The sequence below is a fragment of the Jaculus jaculus genome, chromosome 1 (genome assembly GCF_020740685.1).
Source record: "Jaculus jaculus isolate mJacJac1 chromosome 1, mJacJac1.mat.Y.cur, whole genome shotgun sequence".
Taxonomy (NCBI): Eukaryota; Metazoa; Chordata; class Mammalia; order Rodentia; family Dipodidae; genus Jaculus; species Jaculus jaculus.
The window spans coordinates 95,734,961-95,757,700 of record NC_059102.1 but is presented as its reverse complement, the minus strand read 5'-3'; the positions used below and the strand labels follow the sequence as shown (position 1 = coordinate 95,757,700).

Here is a 22,740-nt window from a genome sequence, read left to right as displayed (position 1 = left end):
TCAAAAAGTTATTGCCTATGCTAATATGCTGAAGTGTTTCCTTTACTTTTTCCTCTAGCAGTTTCAGTTTGGGGTCTGACATTAATGTCTTTGATCCATTTTGACTTGATTCTTGTGCATGGAGAGAGATAAGGATCTATTTTCATCCTTCTGCATATGGATAACCAGTTTTCCCAGCACCACTTGTTGAAGAGGCTGTCTTTTCTCCAACAAGTATTTTCACTGAAGATCAAGTGGCTGTAGCTAGCTGTCTGACTTACATCTGAGTCCTCTATTCTGTTCCATTGATCTACATGTCTGTTTTTGTGTCAGTACCATGCTGTTTTTGTTACTATCGCTCCGTAATATGGGTTACCTCACCAGGATCTTATAAAAGGAAGGAAGGATATCTAACCGTAGAATTAACCTTTTGTTAGACCACTTGAGTGCTTGCGTCCATGGGATCATAGGCAATGGCTCTCACTTTTCCCTCAGGCTTTGCTCAGCATAATCCCTAGCTTGATACTACCTTTCTGCATCCCCCAGTCCTGTGCCACCAAAGCCAGCTCAGCACTCTGAGATAAACACTGTGATTGGTTAGTTAAAACTTATCCATCCACCTGCCAGGAGGCTCTCTTTGCATCTGTATTAGCTCACTGTTTTTGTCTTTAACACTGTAACACAGAGAATTGATTGAAATATAATATGTGATCTGAGAGTTAGTATGAGTAATTCAGATTGAAATAAAAGTGTGTGATTGCCAATGGTCATGATTATAAACTGAAATAAGTAGTGCTTGATGAATTAATAAATTCTGACACTGTGAAAAGACACAATGTGCCCATGTATGTTTCTGACACAGTGAACTCATGATAATTGCTAACTACGCTAAAAGATGAAGTACATAAGCTGGGCATGATGGCACATACCTTTAAGGCCAAGGTAGAAGAATTGTTATGAGTTTGAGTTTAATTCCCCAGTACCTACATAAATCCAGTTGTACAAAGTGGCATAAGCTTCTGGAGTCTGTTTCCAGGGGCCAGAGACCCTGGAGCACTTATTCTCTCTCTCTCTTTTTCTCCTTGCAAATAAAATTTTTATTTATTTATTTTAAAAAATATTTTTATATTTATTTATTTGACAGAGAAAGAGGGAGACAAAGTGAGAGAATGAGCATACCAGAGCCTCCAGCCACTGCAAATAAACTCCAGATGTGTGCACCCCCTTGTGCATCTGGCTAATGTGAGTCCTGGGGAATCTAACCTGCGTCCTTTGGCTTTGCAGGCAAACACCTTAACTGCTAAGCCATCCCTCCAGCCCTGTCTTCTATTTTTAGCCCCACAGAGCATCACTCACAAATCAATGCCTATTCTTTGAGCCAAACAGACTTTGTCTCAGATATTACATGCTTTCCAAGCCTATTGGGTTTCCATAAAATTCACTTATAGCCACTTAAAATTGCCCATAACTCCCATTTCCCTCTTCCCTATAGACATGAGGTACATTAGCATCTGAATCATTTTGATCTAGTAAGCAATTACAGTGTTTGATTGTTTCCACACATGTAATAAGTCTGTATATATTTTCTCCTATTTAGTCTGTCTTTGTCAGTTAAGTCCAGTGAACACTTAGAAGGTAGAGGGGAAATTTCCCTGCAGCCTTACAATTCCAACACCATCAGATTTTCACATACCCAAAATACCATTGTTAATTGTTAGGATTGTGCGTAGGGGAGCATTTGGTGGTTTTCATTTGTTTTTGAGAGAGGATTTCCTATAGCACAGTCTGGTCTTGAACCCAGTATGCAGCTGAAGATAACCTTGAGTTTCTGTTCTTTCTGCTTCTACCATCTGAGCACGGGGATTACAGGCATAGCCACCTTGTCTGAATTTTATTTGGTACTGGTAATTAAACCCATGGCCTCATGCATGTTAGGCAAATACTCTGTCAACTTAGCGACATCCCAGCCCTAAGAGTTGTTTTAGCTTGCCTAACTTTACCCTAGGTTACCAGCCCTGGATCATACTGACTCTAACTTTGTTCACATATGCTTTGCATTAAGTGTTCTGTATACATTTTATTAAGTCATACTGAAACATACTGAGAACAAAAGCCTCCATTTACATATACATTTTATTTCTGTTTTTATTTCCTTTATTTATTTACTTATTTGAGAGAGAGAAAGAGGCAGAAAGAGAAAGAGAAAGAGAATGGGCACAACAGGGTCTTCAGACACTGCTAACAAACTCTAGACACATATGGCACCTTGTGCATCTGGATTACGTGGGTACTGGGGAATCAAATCTGGGTCCCTGGGCTTTGCAGGCAAGCTTCTTAACTGCTAAGCCACCTTTCCATCCTTATTTCCTTCTCACACATCAAACTCAGGACCTCACACATGCTAGGAAAGTGCTCTACCAGTGAGCTATACTACCAGCCCAGTTTATATGTAAATTCAACTCTTCCATGTGTTGTCTTTGATTTTCCTACATGTTTTCAAGCATATGGAAGAGGGAGAAGAGATACAGAATATTTTATTTGTATATAGGTGGACAAGTAAAAGAAATTATTTGTTTTAAATTGTTGAATTCTTTAACATACATTGTAATTAGGGGGGAAAAGTGGGCTAGAGAAATTGCTTAGCAGTTAAGGCACTTGTTTGCAAAGCCAAAGGACCCAGGTTTCTCCAGGACCCACATAAGACAGATGCACTAGGTGGAGCATGAGTCTGGAGTTTGTTTGCAGCGGTTAGAGGCCCTGGCAAGCCCATTCTCTAACTCTCTATCTGTCTGTCTCTTTCTCTCCAATAAATAAATTAAAAATAAAATAAAATAAAAAATTTTAAAAAGTGCCAAGAACCCAGTTTGCTGTTCACAGAATTTAAGTTCAGTCAACTCTCTTATGTTATTTTTACTTTTATTTTCATTTCACAACTTTTATTAACATTTTCCATGATTATAAAAAATATCCCATGGTAATACCCTCCCCCACCCTGCACTTTCCCCTTTGAAATTCCATTCTCCATCTCTTATGTTCTTGCTATGTGACTTTTTTTTTTTTTTTTGCATTAAAAAACTTTATTTCATTGAAAAGATCCAATGTAGTAAGCCAAATTAAACCCCAAATTTACGGCTACATTTAGAGATCTGAACTAAATGGCACTATGTTGACTCTCTTGTAAAGGAGGTCATTAGCTATTACCACTATTTCTCGAAAGTTGTTTCTGAGCAAAAGCTGGCATTATTAAGATATGCATCAGATATTTCAGATGTCACCTTTCATGCACAAGTTAAAGAAAGCTATCAGGCTTTCCCCCTTACATGTGAAGAAAAACACTACAGAACAGGGCCTGAATGCTTCTGACATAGTAGGTGTGACTATAAAGTAACTCACTGTGTACTGTGTCCATTCATCCAAAAGTCCTTGTACTTGCACCAAATTCTGGTGGTGTTCAACACCAGATACCAATATCTGGGACAGTACTTCTGGATCACCTCATCGAGTGCCAACCAAAGAAGTGGGCTGTTCAAAGCTACTGTGGGCAAAGGGACTGCTTTCCCAGTAGGCTGGTGACAGCCAAGAACCACTTCCCACCTGTTTTTACTCATCACATCATTTTTTACATAGTGATGGAGGATCTAAGTTATGGCATATATGAGGGTAAATTAAAAAAATGAGTTTGTTACTTTATAGCTACACCTTGCTATGTGACTTTCAAAGAAGTACCACAGTGGTTAATTTTTTTTTTTTCCACATGATTTCACTCTAGCCCAGGCTGACCTGGAATTCACTCTGTAGTCCCAGACTGGCTTCAAACTCACTTCAATCCGATTCAATTCCATTACAACTGGGATTAAAGGTGTGTGTGGTAGTGGTTACTGATTTAATTGATGAATACTATTGAACATTCATCTCCTGTCAAATGATTAGCTGGTAGTGTTGGAGTAAGCCCAGAAATTCCGGTGTCTTGGGCTCCACCTAAGTAGAAGACATAAGGAGAAAAACTGTTTTTTATTTGTTTTTTCAAGGTAGGGTCTCCTTCTAGCCAAGGATGACCTGGAATTCACTATGTAGTCTCAGAGTGGCCTCAAACTCATGGTGCTCCTTCTACTTCTGCCTTCTGAGTGCTGTGATTAAAGGTGTGCGCCACCACACCCAGCTGGAGAAAACTTTTATAAGGTGTGCTAGAGACAAAACCAAGGATATATTTGAATAGTTAAAGTAGAAAGTTGTAGAGAAGTTTGGTTGAGTCTGATTGGTTAAGCTTGTTTTCTGTTACTGTTGCATTAGACTTCAGAGCTGGGCCCATTTTAGCCTAATGGTCTCTCAGTGGATTTTTTTTTTTTTTTAACCAAGGCAAATTCTTCATTTGTGAAATGGGTAATACAACATACCTTGCAGGGTTATTGTAAGAACTAAATGAGAGGTTATGTGAAAATTGCTTCGTATGTGAAATACTGGTGGAAACATTCACTGAGGATCTATTACATGGGACACAGTAAGGTAGACGATCAAGATCACAGAGGAAGATAGAAGGAGGTGGCTCACACCTATAATTCCATAACTCAGGGGGCTGAGACAGGAGGATTGTTTTGAGGTCTAGGGAAACCTGGAGTACCATGTGAGACCCTGTTTCAAAAAGCAAGCAGGCAAACAAAGTAACATAAAAATGAATGGCGGCTGGGGATATGATATGCTCCGTGGTTAAAGGCACTTGCTTGCAAAGCCTACCAGCCTGGATTCAATTCCCCAGCTGAAAGACCCCCCAGAGGGAGGCCTTCACTCAAGTCTCAAGATAGCACGCACCCAAAGACACACGGGAGACCCAACTTACTGCAAAAGCATGAGGCTTTATTCGGGAAACCAGAGCTCTGGGGTCGACACGTATCTCATGCAGGAGACAGAGGAGTCGACCCTGAGCCCTATTGGGTGTTTCTTTTTATAGGGTTTTTAGCAAGGAAGGGAAAGGGGAGGGGGTTTCACAAGGGTATTTGCCAAGCTTGTACAGTTATGTCTACATATCTTATTTGTGCATAATCAGAGTTTAAGTCCTTGGTCAGGCTGTCTTGGGAAACTATTTTATTATTTTGGTTTTTCTCAAAACTGTATTTTTGTTTATCCTCTTCCCAGGACATAAAGTTTAGGTTGACCCGACCAACCCATATGTGCCACCCGCAGCCTATCTTTTAGCCTATTTTTGATTTACTCCTTTCTGAATATACAGTTCAGGCTGTCCCCTAGCTGTAGCAACCAGCTGTTTCTTCACTACGTTTACTTGAAAATTTTCTATCCTGCCTTTCACAGCCACCCATGTAAAGCCAGATGAGAGTGTGTTTGCAAGAGAGACCTTCACACACACACACACAAACACACACACAATTTAGAAAGATTGAAAAGGAATGAAAAAGGCTGAAGGAAATTCAGTCTTGTACAAAAGATGAATATGCCAATGTGTTAGGATTCAGTAAACACCATATGGGATCTAAATAAAATTCCACTGGCCCTACAGAGGAACTAGAATGGTCCAAAGAGGATAAACTGGTATTAAAATATGACATGGAGGGCTGGAGTGATGGATTAGCAGCTAAGGCACTTACCTGCAAAGCCTAGGGACCCAGATTCAATTCCTCAGGTGCCACATAAACCAGATGCACAAGGTGGTGCATGCATCTGGAGTTCGTTTGCAGTGGCTAGAGGCCCTGGTGTGCCCATTCTCTCTCTCTCTCTGTCAAATAAAAATTTTAAAAAATGAGATGGAGAAAGTAGTACTATAGTTTTCTTGAGACAGGAGCTAACTCTGTAGCCCAGACTGACCCATAGGTCATGGTGGTTCTGCTAATATAAGAATTGTGAGGTGCTGTTGAGCTCTTGGGTGGGCAATAATTCAGGAAGTAGGGTACCTGGCACTAAGGGTCACAGGAAACTTCCAGTGAATTAGTGTCCCCTTTGTTCTTGATTTATGAATTCGAAGAATAACATTCACAGACCACAGAGGGTTAAGTTTAGAACTATTTTATTAGAGATTATACAGTTTAAGAGAAGAATAGAGAACTTCTGTATAGCAGGAGTGGGTTTCTGAAAAATGGGAAATCCCACTACAGACCAAAATCGGGGTCTTTTGTGGGAATTTACTGGAAGGGACTGATCCAGCCCCACTCCGAGTGTCTAGGTGCTGCCAGGTTTTCAGGAGGAAAAACAACTTGCTCCTTCTAACTTTTCCCAAGAGTTCAACAGGGGACCAGCCAGCCTGTCTACCATAGGCTACCATCAGTCCTTCTCCCCATGCAGTGCAATGCAGGATGTTTCTCCTTTCTTTCCTTTCCCACAAAAGGCTTAAAAACCTCCTTCTCCTATGAGACGGTTGGGGATCTCCTACCTCCCTCTTTGCTCCTGGTTTGGAGTCACCCTCTACTTTATTCTGTTCTTGTCCTCTCTGCTCCATGATTGGTTTAAAGTCCCCTTCCTTCTCTTTGCTCCTGGTTCAGAGGAACCTGACAGTAAGACAGACTGAAGAAATGTGAAAGGCCTTGTATGTTGTACGTGTGTGTTGTGTGTGTGTGTGTGTGTGTGTGTGTGTGTGTGTTTTGTAGGAAACTTTTTCCTTGAGGAAACATGAACACATTCCTATTCCACCCAGATAGAACTCATATGACAAACCAAACTATGATTGCTCCAAAACCAGGTTTGGTGAACCAATGAATTATTGGAGTTACTTCTAGAGCAAGGTAAAGGGTTGCTTATAGGAGCATAGGGCACTCAAAGGCAGCTACATCACCAAAAATCACACTCCAGCATAGGGGACAACTCATAGACGCTGCATCTCTTGGAGCTCACTGCGCAACCTGTAACGGGGTGCTAAGGGTCCAGGAAAAACCTTGGGTTCATTTCTTTCTTTCTTTTTAGGTTTTGTTTTTTGTTTTTTTTTTTTTTTTCAAGGTAGGGTCTCACTCTAGCTCAGGCTGACCTGGAATTCACTATGTAGTCCCAGGGTGGCCTTGAACTCATGGTAATCTTCCTACCCCTGCCTCCCAAGTGCTGGGATTAAAGGTGTGCTCCACCATGTCCAACTCATTTCTAATTTTAGTCAAAGAATTGAATAAAAAAGAAAACTGAGAAGGATAATCATTAAATTATTATATTTATTTGAGGGAAGTAGAGCCAAGGAAAGGCACCCACGTGGCTAGAGATCCCACGTGGAGGGCCTGGGGGAAAAAGCATGGAAAGAAAAGAGAAAAGAAAGCTCAAAGAGTTCCTGCAATGTGGGGAGCTGAAGAGGATAAAGAATCCATGCTAGGGGGCCCTCCTGGCTGGGCCTGCACTAGCCAAGGTAGCCCAGGCCCAGTAGAGGGAAAAACTCATGAGATTGCCCTCCCCTTGCAAAGGTATTTATAACCTTAGGGTGGTGGGCTGTCTTCTGGCCTCGAACAAGAGGGCCAGCTGGTTGGTTAGGGCTAGGGGCTTGAACTTGACCAAGTACAATGTTAAATCCTATGAAAGACCTCCCTCCCAGGAGACGTCCTTATTGTTTATGAAAATACAGGTCTCTAGAGAACTAGGCAAAAGATAACAAGTTAGCCTGTGCTTTTCACCTTCAGCAGTCCAGTCCCCCTAAGTTTACCCCCATCTCAGGGACCAGAGTCTTTTCCTAAGCAGTTGTTTTTCCTTTATATAACCTTGGCGGGGGAGGGATGTCTTGCAACCTTTTCTCCAGACGTGTTGCTTTTCTGAGTCTACTGAGCTTATTTCCTCCTCACAGGGAATGTTTCGATTCTGAGGAAACTGCTGTACAACAGAATGTATGATGCATGAATGTGTGTGTGAGACAGGCATCTGCATGTGAGTATAGACGCCTACCATGCCGAGTTTGTGGTTTTGAGAGGACAACTTCTGGTGTCGACCGTTCTTTCCCTGGTTGGAGGCAGAGTCTGTCATTGTTGTCACTACTCAGCCAAGCTACCTGGCCTGTGAGCGTCTCAAGGATTCTCCAATCTTCCCCTTCTGACTATGAGCATACTGGGACTACAAATGTTCCTTCTACAGTGTGACCTTTAAAAGTAGATTCTGGGGAGCATGTTTGTGCACCAAGAGGTTTATCCACTGAACCATCTCACCTGCCTCTCTAACATACTTTACTTTTTTTTGTTTTGTTTTGAGGCAGGGTCTCACTCTAGCCCACCCTGGCCTGGAACTCAGGTTACTGCAAGACTAGCTTTAAATTCATGGCTAAAATCCGAACTGGAAATCAGAGAAGTATTGATTCTAAATCTAAATGAGAGTTTAGATGAGAACAGAGTGAGAAAAATGTAAATTGAGGAAAGTAGTCACACTTGGAAACCAGGGACATAAGACCACTGTATTTGTTAAACCTGATGGTAATGGGTAAGGAGAATGGGGTAGCTTGAAGTGAAAGCAAGTGACTTAAGTTCCCGCTTCGGCTTCACACTCTCGTTTTACGTGAGAAGCAGCTTATGAAAAAGAAGAGGAGTGCCGAGAGAGCACGGAGGAAACGCGGTAGGCACGTCTCATCGGAAGGTAAGCACAAAGCGACCCGCTGCCCGGCGCACAGCATCCAGGTTTAAAATATCCGGATTCAGCCCGCGCGTCGCTCCGGCCCCGGGCGCGCGGCATGGTGGGATTTGTAGTTCCGATTCGCGCCCTCCGCCACCGCAGACACTCTGGCCGGGCCTCTGCAAGGGACGGAGAGAGGACAGGACCCGCGCCTCGGGCGCCGCGGCCGCAGGGCCGGGTGTCGCGATCGCTGCCTCCGGCGGCGGGCCACAGCGCGAAGGGAGCCGGCGAGCGGGAGCCTCGCGTCGCCTCGGCCGCCCGACGCGCGCACTCTGCGTCATGGCGGGCCGGGGCGGATGATGAATTCCGGTGTGCATGTCAGGCTTGCTGTGTCACTCAGCCCGAGCGGCGCGCCCCTTCCCCGCCGCCCTTCCGCGCCGGCTGCCGGGCTCTTCCGGTCTCCCGCCGCCCCTCTCACCTGCTCGCCAGTCTCCGGCCGCAGCCTGGCCCCCGGCCGCTCGGGCCAGTGACTCGTCTGGCGCTGGGCCGGGTTCCCCGGGCGCCCGAGCTTCCCGGCCATGGAGAGCGGCGCCGCCAGGTACCGGCTCAGCTGCTCGCTCCCGGGCCACGAACTGGACGTGCGGGGCCTGGTGTGTTGCCTCTACCCGCCCGGGGCCTTTGTGTCGGTGTCCCGGGACCGCACCACCCGCCTGTGGGCCCCTGACAGGTGAGCCCCGCGAGTCGCCGCCCGGGTGGGCTCCGGCCACGTGGGGAGAGTCCGCCTCTCTGCCTGCCGCCCCCACCGCCAACCCCCGGGGCGGAACGGAGGAAAGCAGGTTTAGGGTTAGGTGGAGCGGGTTTCGAACTGGTGGTGGTGGTGGTGGTGGTGGTGGTGGGTGGGGGAGACCACAGACCTGCTTTCTCGTCTTAACTTGACCAGCAATGGGAGGGTGACCTTGGACGAGCATCTTAACCTCTAAGGGGCTTCAGTGTTTGCAGAGAGGATCCCTCGAGTTTCACGTAGACTTTGAAAATTCACTTAGGTCATGCACACACTCCCAATTTAATGTACAGGCTTCTGCTTCTCCCTCTCCCTGCTGCCCCAGGAGTGGCTCTGTAGGCTCCCCCCCATTAAGTTTTGAAGACCTTAGTTCTCAAAAACATTGCTTGGCGGGTTGTTAACATGCAGTACTCTTAACCGTTGTCCAATTTTTCAATCCCGGAATTGTAGTGTAGAGAACTATAAAGGTCTGGAGAGCTCTCTACCCTTGGTTGGGGCTTGCTGTCTGTAACCTCTACTAAAGCAGCATCTAAAACTATTTCACTACACTGATCTTCTACTAAGATGAGGGCTTAGCCTCCAGTGTTTTGCTTTTGCTGATGATGATCTTGAGCTCTAATGTGAATGTGAAAGTTCCTCACAACCCAAGATTGTCTGGCTGGGTTGTCTAGCAGACTACCCCTCCTATACTTTGAAGTATTTTTTTCATTAATTCAAGAAATACCTAATGCTCACCATGTGAAACATTGTGCTAGTAACTTGAGAAGAAAAAAGGAAAAGTCTAGATTCTGCCATAAAACTTCATAGATGGGGCTGGAGAGATGGCTTAGTGGTTAAGGCATTTGCCTGCAAAGCCAAAGGACCCAGGTTTGATTCCCCAGGGCCCACATTAGCCAAATACACAAGGTAGCACATGCTTTTGGAGTTCCATTTGCAGTGGCTGGAGGCCCTGGCACGCCCATTCTCGCATGTGTTCTCTCCCACTCTTTTTCTCTCTGTCAAATAAATAAATAAATAAAAGTAGAATATTTAAAAAAAAAAAACTTCATAGATAGGCAATGTGAAGACTTGAGTTCTCTTTCTTACTCATGTAAAAGCTTGACATGGTGGCATGTGTTTGTAATCCCAGCACAGGAGACAGGAAGATCTCTGACGCTCACTAGCTAGCCCAATTGGTGAGCTCCAGGTCATGAGAGAGCCTGTCTCAAAAAGAGGTGGGGACTGGAGAGATGGTTTAGTGGTTAAGGCACTTGCCTGCAAAGCCTAACGACTCATGTTCAACTCTCCAGATCCCACGTTAGCCAGATTCACAAAGGGAAGGCAAGTGCAAGGTCACACATGCCCACTAGGAGGTATAATTGTCTAGAGTTTGATTACCTTGGCTGAGGCCCCGGCATGCCAATTTTCTCTTAAAAAGAATAAAAAGGTGGATGCATTCCTGAGGATAATGTTACAGGTTTCCTCTGGCCTCTACAGGCATACACACATACATGCCTATCTATACACAGATATATGCCTGCACACATGCAAACATGGATACTCAATGACAGCACCTCTACCCACCCCCTGCACAAACAAAAAGAACTTTATAGACAATACACAGCAAACATTGATGCTGGGGAGCACTAAGGGACACAGGTAGATTTAGTGGTTTGAATAATACAGGTTTTTATGCTAAATGTGATGGTTCATGCCTGAAATCTAGTGCTCAAAAGGTTGAGGCATGTGGATCATGAATTGTACTTAAGCTTGGGCTATGTAGCAGTACTCTGCCTCAAAGTTAAACAAAAAGAGTTGGGTTTTTTTTTTTCCAATACATTTATTAGACAAGGAGAGGGAGTGGGCACAGCAGGACCTCTTACTGCTGAAAATTAACTCCAGACACATAACTTTGTGCATCTGGCTTTGCATGGGTACTAAGGAATCTGACCTGAGCTGAGCTAGGAGGCTTTGCAAGCAAGTGCCTTTAACCACTGAGCCATCTCTCCAGCCTCGAAATGGAGATTTTAAAACATGCTTTATATTTTAACTTTATGTGAGTTTATTGATAAGATGATTTCAAAAACACTAAAGTGAAGTAGGTAAAACTAAAATAAAAAAGACATTAAAATTAGCTACTACAGATGTTGTCCTTTGAAGAATTTTTCTTGTGATTCAGCTTCTGTCTCATCCTGAATACTTGGCTTCTAGTCTTCCTTATAAACGTCTGGCTTATTTGTTACAGATTTTGAGAAATCCATAGAGTTGATAATCTCTTTGCCCTTTCTATTCCTTTAAAAATATTTTTATTTATTTATTTTCAAGGAGAGAGAGAGTAAAAGATAATGCACCATTAGGACCTCCAGCTGCTGCACACTCCAGATGCATGCACCACTTTGTGCATCTGGCTTACATGGGTACTGGGGAATCAAAGCTTCATCTTTTGGCTTTGCTAAGCACCTTAACCACTAAGCCATCTCTCTAGCCTTTCCTCCCTTCCTTCCAAATGTCTCACTATGAGGCAGCCTGGCTTTGAACTTATGATTTTGTTGCCTCAGCTTCCATATGCTTTATACACCCAGCTCCATGGTTTCGCTTCCTTTTTAAAAAATATTGTGGTAAAATACATAAGAAAATCGACTATTCTAACTTTGCAAGTGCATAGTTCAGTGGCATTAAATAATGCTGAACCACCAGCACCTCCATCCATCTTTATAACTTCATCCTATAAAACGGAAACTGTATACTCATTCAAGTAATGCCTTTCCGTTCTTTCCCTTACAGGCTTCTGGCAGTCATTATTTTACTTTGTAGGATTTTTTACTCTGAGTGCCTCCTATTTCATATAAATAGACTCATACTATTTTTTAAAATTTTGTTAAATTTGAGAGAGAAAAATAGGCGGGGGGGGGGAGGTGGTGGGGAGACAATGGACATGCTGGGGCCTCCAGCTACTGCAAATGAACTCCAGATGCATGCGCCCCCTCGTGCATCTGGCTTACGTGGGTCCTGGAGAATTGAACTGGGATCCTTTGGTTTTGCAGGCAAGTGCCTTAACTGCTAAGCCATCTCTCCAGTCCACTATTTTTTTTTTTTAATAACTGGCTAGTTTCAGTTAGCATAAAGTCCTTATAGATCATCCATATTGGAGTATGTCAGAGTTTCTATCTACATTTTTTAAGACTGAACAAAATTGTGTTGTATGTGTATATCACATTTTTTATTCCCTTATCCATTGATGGACATTGGGATATAAACACGGATTCTTTGTACATAGTTCTGTACGTATATATTTTTTCTTTTATTTTTTATTTGCAATAGAGAGAGACAGGACACGTGAATGGGTGTGCCAGAGCCTCTAGCTGCTACAAACAAACTTCAGAAGTATGTGCCACCTTGTACATCTGGCTTACCTGGGACCTGGAGATCAAACCTGGGTCCTTAGGCTTCCCAGGCAAGCATCTTAACTGCTAAGCTGCCTCTCTTTTTTAAAAAATTTATTTATTTATTTGAGAGACAGAGAGAGAGGCAGATAGAAGGAGAGAATGGGCGCACCAGGGCCTCCAGCCACTGCAAACGAACTCCAGATACGTGTGCCACCTTGTGCATCTGGCTTACATTGGTACTGGGTACTCGAGCCTTGAACCAGGGTCCTTAGGCTTCTCAGGCAAGCGCTTAATTAACCACTAAGCCATCTCAAATACATATTTTTGACCTTGCTTTCATTTATTGGAAATATACTTCTAAGGGGAATTTTTGGATCATTTGTTAATTCTGGTTTTAATTTGTTGAATAAAAAAATTGTCATACTGTTTTCCCTTGTCTTGTTCTTGGGTAGAATATTCTGTTTAGTTCTGGTTGGTTTATTGTGTTCAAGTTCTTTATTTCAAGAGATGTACTAGTTAGCTGAATATGCATACCCATGGCTTATTTTCTGTGTGGTTCTATTCATTATTCAGAATAGGATATTGAAGCCTTCAACTATTGTGGTAGAACTATCCTCTTACAGTCTTTCTGCCTCCTCTTCCACAATTACAGTGGTCTCTGAGACTTTGGGGCTTGCTAGAGATGTCTCATTTAATACTGAGCGCTCAACAGCCACTTATTTTCAGCACTTTGACAAGTTTTGAGTCTTCCCAGTATCCACTGTCTTTTGCAGAAAAGAAGCTCCTCTAACCAACAGTGAGAGCAGCACTAAAACTATTGTTTATGGGCATAAATTGTTTACCCCATGGTAGTCATGTTACTACTGCAACAGTGGGCACATCTTGCCTGGCTGGCAGATTGTGTAGCAAGCAACATGGATCCAGCTTTGGGTAAGACTGTTGGTGACTTTTCTCCCCCAACAGACTGCATAGTGTTTTCTTGCACTGTGACAACTTTCTAGATCCACCTGTTTTCCTGTGAATTTCTCAATTTAACTTTTCTTTGAAGCTGAATAAAACTCCATTGTATATGTGGACCACATCCTCATTATCTTGCATCAGTTGATGGGCATCTGGGCTCATCCTGTTTCCTACTGCTGTGAATAGAGGTGCAATAAACATGTACAAATGAGTATCTCTGTAGTAAAGTGTAGAGTCCTTAGAGTGTATGCCCAGGAGTACTATAGTTGAATCATATCATAGATCCATTTTTAGCTTTTTGAATAGCCTCCACACTGATTTCCATAGTGGTTGCATCAGTTTAAATTTCCACCACCAGTGCATAACAGGTTTTTTTTTTTTTTTTTTTTGCCTCACACCCTGACTATCATTTGTTGTCATTTGATTAAAAAATTATTTATTTGCCTGTGTGTGCATGCACATATGTACATCAAGATATCTTTTAACTGCAAACAAACCAGACACATGCACTACTTGTTTTGTGTCTGGTTTACATGGGTACAGGGGAATAGGATCTGAGCTGGCAGTTTTTGCAAGCAAGTGCCTTTAACTATTGAGTCATCTCCTCAGCCCCCATCATTTGATTTTTCAAAATCTATTTGATGATAGTCATTCTGACCAGAGTGAACTGGAATCTCAAAGAAGTTTTAATTTTCATTTCCCTTATGGCTATTTGTATTTCTTCTTCTTCTTCTTCTTTTTTTCAAGGTAGGGTTTCACTCTAGCCCAGGCTGACCTGGAATTCACTCTGTATTCTCACAGTGGCCTCAAGCTTATGACAGCAATCCTCCTACCTCTGCCTCCCGAGTGATGGGATTAAAGGCATGTGCCACCACACCTGGCTGTATTTCTTCTTTTGAGGGCTCTCTGTTTACTTCCATAGCTCTTTTTGTTATTTTTCAAGGTAGGGTCTTGCTCTAACCCAGGCTGACCTGGAATTCACTGTGTAGTCTCAGGGTGGCCTTGAATTTATAGCAGTCCTCCTACCTCTGCCTCCCAAGTGTTGGGATTAAAGGCATGCACCACCATACCTGGCTATATAGCTCATCTTTTGATTGGGTTGTTGTTGCTTCTATGTTCTAGTTATTAATCTAATCTTCTGTCAGATATATAGTGTTATGTCCAGTTCTCGGTGCCCCCAGTGACCACCAAGGAGAACCAAACACGTATATAAAGGCAAGGAGCTTTATTTTGGGCTTAACCTCAGACTCTTGAAACTTCACCAACGCAGAGGATCTGTATAAGAGCCCTGAGCAATAGGGGGCAGGTTTTTTATAGGGATTTGAACAAAGAAGTAGGGGCATGGTTACATGATTGGTAGATTTAAGTAGTAACTGCACTTGTATTTTTCTGATAGGCTTAGGATGCTGGGGGCAGAGCTGGTGGGCAGGGGGCTAGGGGAATTTTAAGCAGATTAGGTAACCTTTATTGTGATTGGCTATGTGTTTGAGGAACTTAAGTAATTTGTCTTATGGCTATAGAAATGTATGGCGTAAGCAATTTGTGATCTTTTCTTCAGTAACTGTTAAATTTTTATTTCAACCTTGCTGGGAAACAGAAACTTAGGCCTACTGGTGATTCTGAAGCCTGTCATGGCATCCCTCTGGTTCCTGAGTCCTTCATTCCCCCCTCTGCTTGTAATTTAAGAGGACCCAGTCTTGGGTCTTTATTAGGGAAGAGGTTGTAAAGGATGGTACTGGGTTCTTAGCACCATGAGTTGTACTGTGTTAATTTATTCCCTGACAAAAGAGATTAGTTTATTGATTATGCAGGGTCTAAGGGTTAGTAACAACAATAATAGAATCAGGGGTCCAGCTAGGGCTGAAAGCAAGGTCGTTAGCCATGGGGACCAATTAAACCAATTTTGATTCTGCTGTCTAGCTTCAGCCCTTTCCTCTAGTTTTTTGTGGACCATGGCTAAGCTATCTCTAATGATACCTGAATTTTTGATATAAAAGTAACATTGTTCTCCCAGGGCTTGGTATAGTCCTCCTTGTTGTAGGAAGAGTAGATTTAATCCCCTTTTATTTCTCCCTCTCATGAGAAGGCACTCCAACTGCTTTAGGGGACTGGGACGAAGACATCAGATCATTTACTGTTTCCTGCTGAATGGGACATGACGTGGAGATTTGTTGCAGTTAGAGAGTCTCTCCCAGAGAGGGGAACTATTTTAATGAACCCCAGGGTGTAGGAAAATAGTCTTGGAAGAGAACACTGGGGAGAAAGAATAAATGTAAGGAATTAATGAGAAGTGAGCACACAGTAAACTGGTCCTTTTTGATGTCAAAGGAATTTAGGTTGACAGGCTTGTATTGTCATATCAGGACCATCTGAAGATGAGCTAGCTGAGATTTTTTTCCAGAACTGTTCATTAAATGGTACAGTAGTATTTAACATGGCTTGTAAAACAGATGAAACATTAGCAGAGTTATCAGAAACATATATATTTTATTTTATATATATACATATATATATACATACATACATACACACACACACACACACACACACATATATATATATATATATATATATATATATATATATATATATATATATATATGAATGACACTTAACCTTGATAATAGAGAGCTATTGGGTGTTATTAAAGGCTGTACAAATATATTTTTTTAATCTTTGGTTATGCATTTCTCTCTGAGTGTTTAAGACCATGTAGACAGCCAAAATTTAATTAAGGATTGATTTTGGAGGTCATTAATGGCTCTCCAAAGAGACTTTAGGGACCCAGGAGTAGCCCTGTAGCTTACTGGTGTCTTTTTTCTGTTAGGATAAGTCAGAGCCATGCTGGCCAAGTAGTTTTCCCTTCTTTGGGAAGTCAGGAGGACTGATTGCTCCTCAATTGTGACTTTCCTATTTGAGACTGTACACCAATTTTGTTTGGGTCTCCATATCCTCCCTGCTCAGGAAGACAGGTGACTTACCAGGGCACCAGTGTATAAGTGTCCCATCATCTCCAGTGGCCTCATGACCTGGGAGCACAGGCCAAAATATTGGTGCCTTTTGCTCCGATGATTTTAACTGGCTTTGGCTTCTACGTAGGTAATTCACACACTTAGAAAGGAAGTTAAACCAGCCTGGATGTATGTACATATAGAGCACATTTGATTGCTGAAATAGACTTAAAGAATGGCACAAGGGCTTCTAAAATCATTTTGTCCTATCTTTAAAATTTTAGTTGTACTATGGCATCATAAGCCTTATATACAAGGTATAGAAAGGCACATCTTATATTTTGAATATTTAATATTTATAAATATAGGCAGAACCTGTTACCAGTACCAATTGGTTTACAAACTAACTAGTTTAACCTAGAAATTGTCAGAAAAGGACAAGTAATACAGTATAAAGTCTTAGCGCCTGTGTTTAAAAACATCTTTGATTAGTTTAGATACTTGTGTTGGTACAAATTACCCAGAGAATACTGGAAAAGAACCACAGAGCTTGAAATAATTTTTTTTAACCAAAACAGCTAGCTATATTTTAATATAACCCTTGATAAATCTTTTTGAAAGGAAAAAAATTATTTGACAACCCATGATTTTGGCTTAAGCTTGATAGCTATTGATTTTATGTACCACAGAAATCTTTATTAACATAAAACAATTTTATGTTTTATTTATGACTTAAATTTGATGAAGTTTAAGCAAGCTATCCCAACATATCCCAGGAAGATGAAAGTTATCATTACTGAAATTAAATCATTTAAACCTAAGTGATTAAACCTAGTTATGACCATTTAATAGAATTAGCATAAATAAGACAGAAGCTATTTTTAAAGTTATAATGTCTTTAGGTATGAGTACTTTACCTTTGGAAATTAACCACTTTTATGTGAGCCTTTATAATTTACTTTACTGAGAGTGTCTTAAAGCCAGTTTTATAACCCTTAAATCATAACAAGTTAGCATCAGTGACCTGTTAATGAGTGAGGCCTTATCATAAGACTCAGTTTCTCCACTGATTAAAACCTTGGCATCAGGTAAACATTAGATTTAATCTAATTAAAAATCTAATTAAATGTTTTAATGAAGGGGCCCTTACCCTGATATACACATTAGTTAAGCCTGATGCTTGTCTTATGTAAGGAGTTTGTAACCTGATCAAATACCTTGACTCAGTTTACCTATTTAACATTTTGTCTCGTGAGAAACTTTAATCTAATAGATGTGACTTTAGGTGTTTAAAAGAGCACAACTAAAGAGAACCACAGTTATATGCTGTACTTCTTTTTTTCTTGTCAGAGACAATTGGCCATTTTTCTCTAGTCAGAGTCTGGGGGACACATGGCTTAAACTTGCATGGGGTCTGAGATAAAGGGGGTTTCATCTGTTGTTTTTAGAGTCTAGCTTTCTATGAATTTAAGTAGCATATGTTGGAAAGCAAGAACAAAATGAAATTACAGAGCCGAGAGATAAGCATCCTGACATTTCTTATCCTATTCTGAAGTTGTTTGTTTTTACATAGTAAATTTACCCATTTGCAAAACATAAGGTGATAGACTCTTGTCTATGTTTAACCTGGTTAAACCTTCAATTACATCTGTACTTATGACTTTGTGACCCACCTAGCATAGGCATCACCTGTGTCTAATATAGGATGAATTTAGACTAAGACTATGTTCCTATATAAAACTTTTAGAGTATCCTTAAGACTTTGTAAACAGTTGGAAAATCTCTAACTTTAGGCATGGCATTTAGGTTTAGCCTGAAAATTTTTTCCTATATACGCACATCCTCATTTACATACTTTAACATTTTTATCTAAGTACCACTCAAAAAGTATTTTTTTTTTTTTTTTTTGGTTTTTCGAGGTAGGGTCTCACTCTGGTCCAGGCTGACCTGGAATTAACTCTGTAGTCTCAGGGTGGCCTTGAACTCACGGCGATCCTCCTACCTCTGCCTCCCGAGTGCTGGGATTAAAGGCGTGCGCCACCACGCCCGGCTCAAAAAGTATTTTTAATGAGCATTCTATGTCCCAGCATTGAAAAATTCCTTTTTAGTTTTTTAATTATCTTATTATCAACCACCTTTCTTACAAGGTTATTATGAAAAACTACACCAAATTAATTAATCCTATTACCCATTAACAAGTGAGTAGTCTAAAGACAATTTTATGTTACTTATATCAATAAGACATTAAACTAAGGCAAATGTTGTTGTTATCTTGAGGCAGGCTGGCCTAGAAGTCAGGTCAGTTGTCTCCTCCTTTTAAGGACATTATAAAAAAATTTTTTTCCTCTTACCGCTTTTTGGTGTGTTGTTGCACCTGGTCACGGCTTGTATACACCTTACATCAACCCTGCCTTACTCCTGGCACTCTCCAGGGGTCCAGTCTAGTACACGTGGAGGTAATGACCAAGAAGACTGCCCGGAGGTCAAGGATTGTGACTACCTGAAATTGAAAGGGGGGGGGGGCAGGACTGCCAGGAGGCCTCTGAAGAAGGCGGCCCACTGGGAGGCTGCTGAAGAAGAAGTGGGCCCACTGGGGGCCACTGGGAGAGGAGGCGGAGGCATGGCACCTGCATGGGCAGAGGTGCCATTGTCTGTCTGCCACCTGACTCTGACCCAAGCCACCTTGGAGTGCTTAAAGGGAGTGAGGGGAAATTTCCTTCCTGAACTTTTTATTTCCTTGCCAGATGAGCTATGTGGATCCACATGGATGCCCAGAAATCCAGAAATGACCTGGACAACTTTTTTAAAAAAGGATCCTGTCTCCCTCTGGGAGAGCTAATTCCCTTGACTTTCAGAAGAGCTCTCATTCCATAAATCTGATATATATATATGTATGTATCCTCCAGGTCTGTCCTTATGGTGTGTCCACCAGGACGTAAGACCTGATTAGAATAACAGAATTACTGATGCCACGGATGCGGCTTGCTGGCAAACTGAAAGTTTAAAAAAGGGGAGAGAACAAGAAAAGGAAACAAAAACAGAAACACACCAGCAGGCAACCTGAGCTCCACATGTTGGGGTCCTCAGGATCTCTGGGGGGTCCAGGACAAGCCTCCAAATGTTATGCTCAGTTCTCGGCACCCCCAGTGACCACCAAGGAGAACTGAACACGTATGCAAAGGCAAGGAGCTTTATTTTGGGCTTAAGCTCAGACTCTTGACTTCACCAACGTGCAGTGGATCCGTACAAGAGCCCTGAGCAGCATGGGGGGCAGGTTTATTATAGGGATTTGAATAAAGAAGTAGGGGAATGGTTACATGATTAGTAGATTTAAGTAGTAACTGTACTTGTATTTTTCTGAATACAGGCTTAGGATGCTGGTGGGCAGAGCTGGTGGGCGGGGGTCTAGGGGAATTTTAAGCAGATTTGGCAACCTTTATTGTGATTGGCTATGTGTGTTTGAGGAACTTTAAACTTGTCTTATGGTTATAGAAATGTATGGCATAAGCAATTTGTAATCTTTTTTTTAGTGACTGTTAAATTTTTATTTAAACCTTACTGGGAAACAGAAACTTAGGCCTACTGGTGATTCTGAAGCCTGTCATGGCATCCCTCTGGTTCCTGAGTACTTCATATAGCTGGCAAACATTTTCTCCTATTCTGTAGGTTGCCTCTTAACTTGGTTGACAGTTTTCTTAACTGTACAATAGCTTTTTAGTTTCATGAAGTCCCATTTGTTGGTTGTTTGCCTTATTTCCTGAGCATCTGGGGTTCTATTCAGAAAGTCCTTCCATATGCCTGTCTTGAAGTGTTCTTACTTTCTTCTCGTCATTTCAGGATTTTAAGTCTTAGGCGGAAGTCCTTGATCCATTTAGAGTTTATATTTGTGTATGTTGAGAGATAAAGGTCTAGATTCATTCTTCTACAGTGTAGCAGTCAGCCTCGCATTGCTGGGATGAACTTCCAAACCAGGCACAGTTTATGGGAGGAATGGCATTTATATGAAGCTTATGGATCTAGGGGAAGTTCCATAACAGCAGCAGTTGGCCCCTTTCACAGGACCAAGCAGAGAGAAGAGCCACCACCAAATGTTAGTAAGCACACTGTAGGAACACGAGGTAGAACTCTGGCAAAGCTCCAGCACTTTGCCTATCTCTAGACTGGATCTTCAAATCCAACCCAAAACTTAGGGCCGGACCCTAGGATCAGCCCACAATGACACCTCCTCCGGCCAGGTGGCTAGAGATCTAAATTACAAGCTTTAATTAACTTTTGAATCTATTGGGAGACATTCATTCAAACCACAACATGTAAGTATCCTTTCCTCTCGCCCCCCCATTCTTTGTTGAAAATGTGTGTTTTCTGCATCTTTGTCAAAATCAAGTGGCTGTATTACTTGGACTTATACTTGGATCTTCTGTTCTTTTCCATTGATCTATGTGTTTCTATTTTTTTTTTTTTTTTTTTGGTTTTTCGAGGTATGGTCTCACAGTAGCCCAGGCTGACCTGGAATTCACTATGTAGTCTCAGGGTGGCCTCGAACTCATGGTGATCCTCCTGCTTCTGCCTCCCAAGTGTTGGGATTAAAGGCATGCGCCACCATGCCCGGCTCCTGTTTCTATCTTTTTATTTATTTATATTTTTGAGATAGGGTCTCACTTTAGCCCATACTGACCTGGAACTCACTCTGCAGTCCCAGACTGGCCTTGAACTCACAGCGATACTCCTACCTCTACTTCCCAAGTGCTGGGATTAAAGGTGTGTGCCACCATACACCCTACGTGTTTATTTTTATAATCAATATCATGCTATTTTTATTACTATAACTCTGTAGTAATAACTGGAAATCAAGTGAGGTGATACGTAAGGAGTATTCTTTTGCTTTTTGGCTGTTTGGGGTCTTTGTGCTTCCATATGAACTTTAAGATTCTTATTTCTGTAAAGAATGGTACTAGACCTTTGATTGAGATTATATTCAGTCTGTATAGTTCTTTGGTAGGACCTTGGTTGAGGATATTTTGAGATACTTGTTTGGCTATAGTCAATGAAACTTTCCTTGATTTCTTTCTGTATGTTTGTCATTGGTATATATGAAAGCTACTGATACTTGTGTGTCAATTTTGTATCCTGCCAATTTGCTGAAAGTGTTTATCACTGTAAGAGTTTTCTGGTTGAGACACACACACACACACACACACACACACACACACGGTCTATTATATTTAGAATTAAATCATCTACAAGTACTACTAGACTTCTTCTTTCCAAATTAATGCCTTTGATTTTTTTTTGTGTGTGTTAATGTTCTAAGACTTCAAGCACTATATTAAGTAGCTGTGGAGAGAGTAGACACCCTTGTTTTTTTCCAGATCTTAGTGTGAATGCTTTGAATTTTTCCTCCGTTTAGTATGATATTGGCTATGGGTTTCTTATATATAGCTATTTCTATGTTGAAATATGTTCCTTCTACTCCTAGTCTCTAGAGTTTTTATGGTGAAGGGATATTGGATTTCTACCCTTGAGTCTATTTATGTGATGTGTTACAATTATGGTAGTCATATGTGAACCATCCCTGAATCTCTGGAATGGAGCTGACTTGATCGAGGTGAATGATCTTTTTTTTTTTTTTTTCGAGGTAGGGTCTCGCTCTGGTCCAGGCTGACCTGGAATTAACTCTGTAGTCTCAGGGTGGCCTTGAACTCAAGGCGATCCTCCTACCTCTGCCTCCCGAGTGCTGGGATTAAAGGCATGCGCCACCATGCCCGGCTTTGAATGATCTTTTTGATGTGTTCTTTAATATGGTTTGCAAGTATTTTATTGAAAACTTTTTCCATCTGTGTTTATCAGGAATAATGTTCTGTAGTTTTCTTTTAGTTGTGTCTCTGTCTGGTTTTGCTATTAGTCTTACCTTTTATGTGCACGTGGCCTTATGCAACTAGACATCAGACTTTTATGACTTGAGTTAGGGATGTGACAGTGTGTGCTTCTTGGCAGCGAGTTACTCTTTTCCACATAGTATATAATAATCTGCTGTTTGACTTTTAGTAGGCAGTATGCTAAGTGATTGATGTGTACAACAAATTGGTAATCATTCTAATACTAAGGCATTTATTGATGTATTGTGACCTTAGATTCCTTTTTTACATATTGAGAGTGTTATGCTAATGGGTACTCTTAATACTTCATAGTGTAAAAT

At 41.7% G+C, this 22,740-nt stretch overlaps 1 protein-coding gene across 2 annotated transcripts in view; it reads left to right on the top strand.

The window, feature by feature from the left end:
• Positions 1–9,007: 9,007 nt before the first annotated feature.
• The window catches only part of Plaa (phospholipase A2 activating protein), a 52,115-nt gene continuing 38,382 nt past the window's right edge, over positions 9,008–22,740 (top strand). For both annotated transcript variants that reach the window (XM_045141876.1, XM_004658395.3), the window contains exon 1: positions 9,008–9,214. In XM_045141876.1, the coding sequence (XP_044997811.1) occupies positions 9,066–9,214 (149 nt within the window). In that variant the 5' untranslated portion in view covers positions 9,008–9,065. The remainder of the gene's footprint in view (positions 9,215–22,740) is intronic.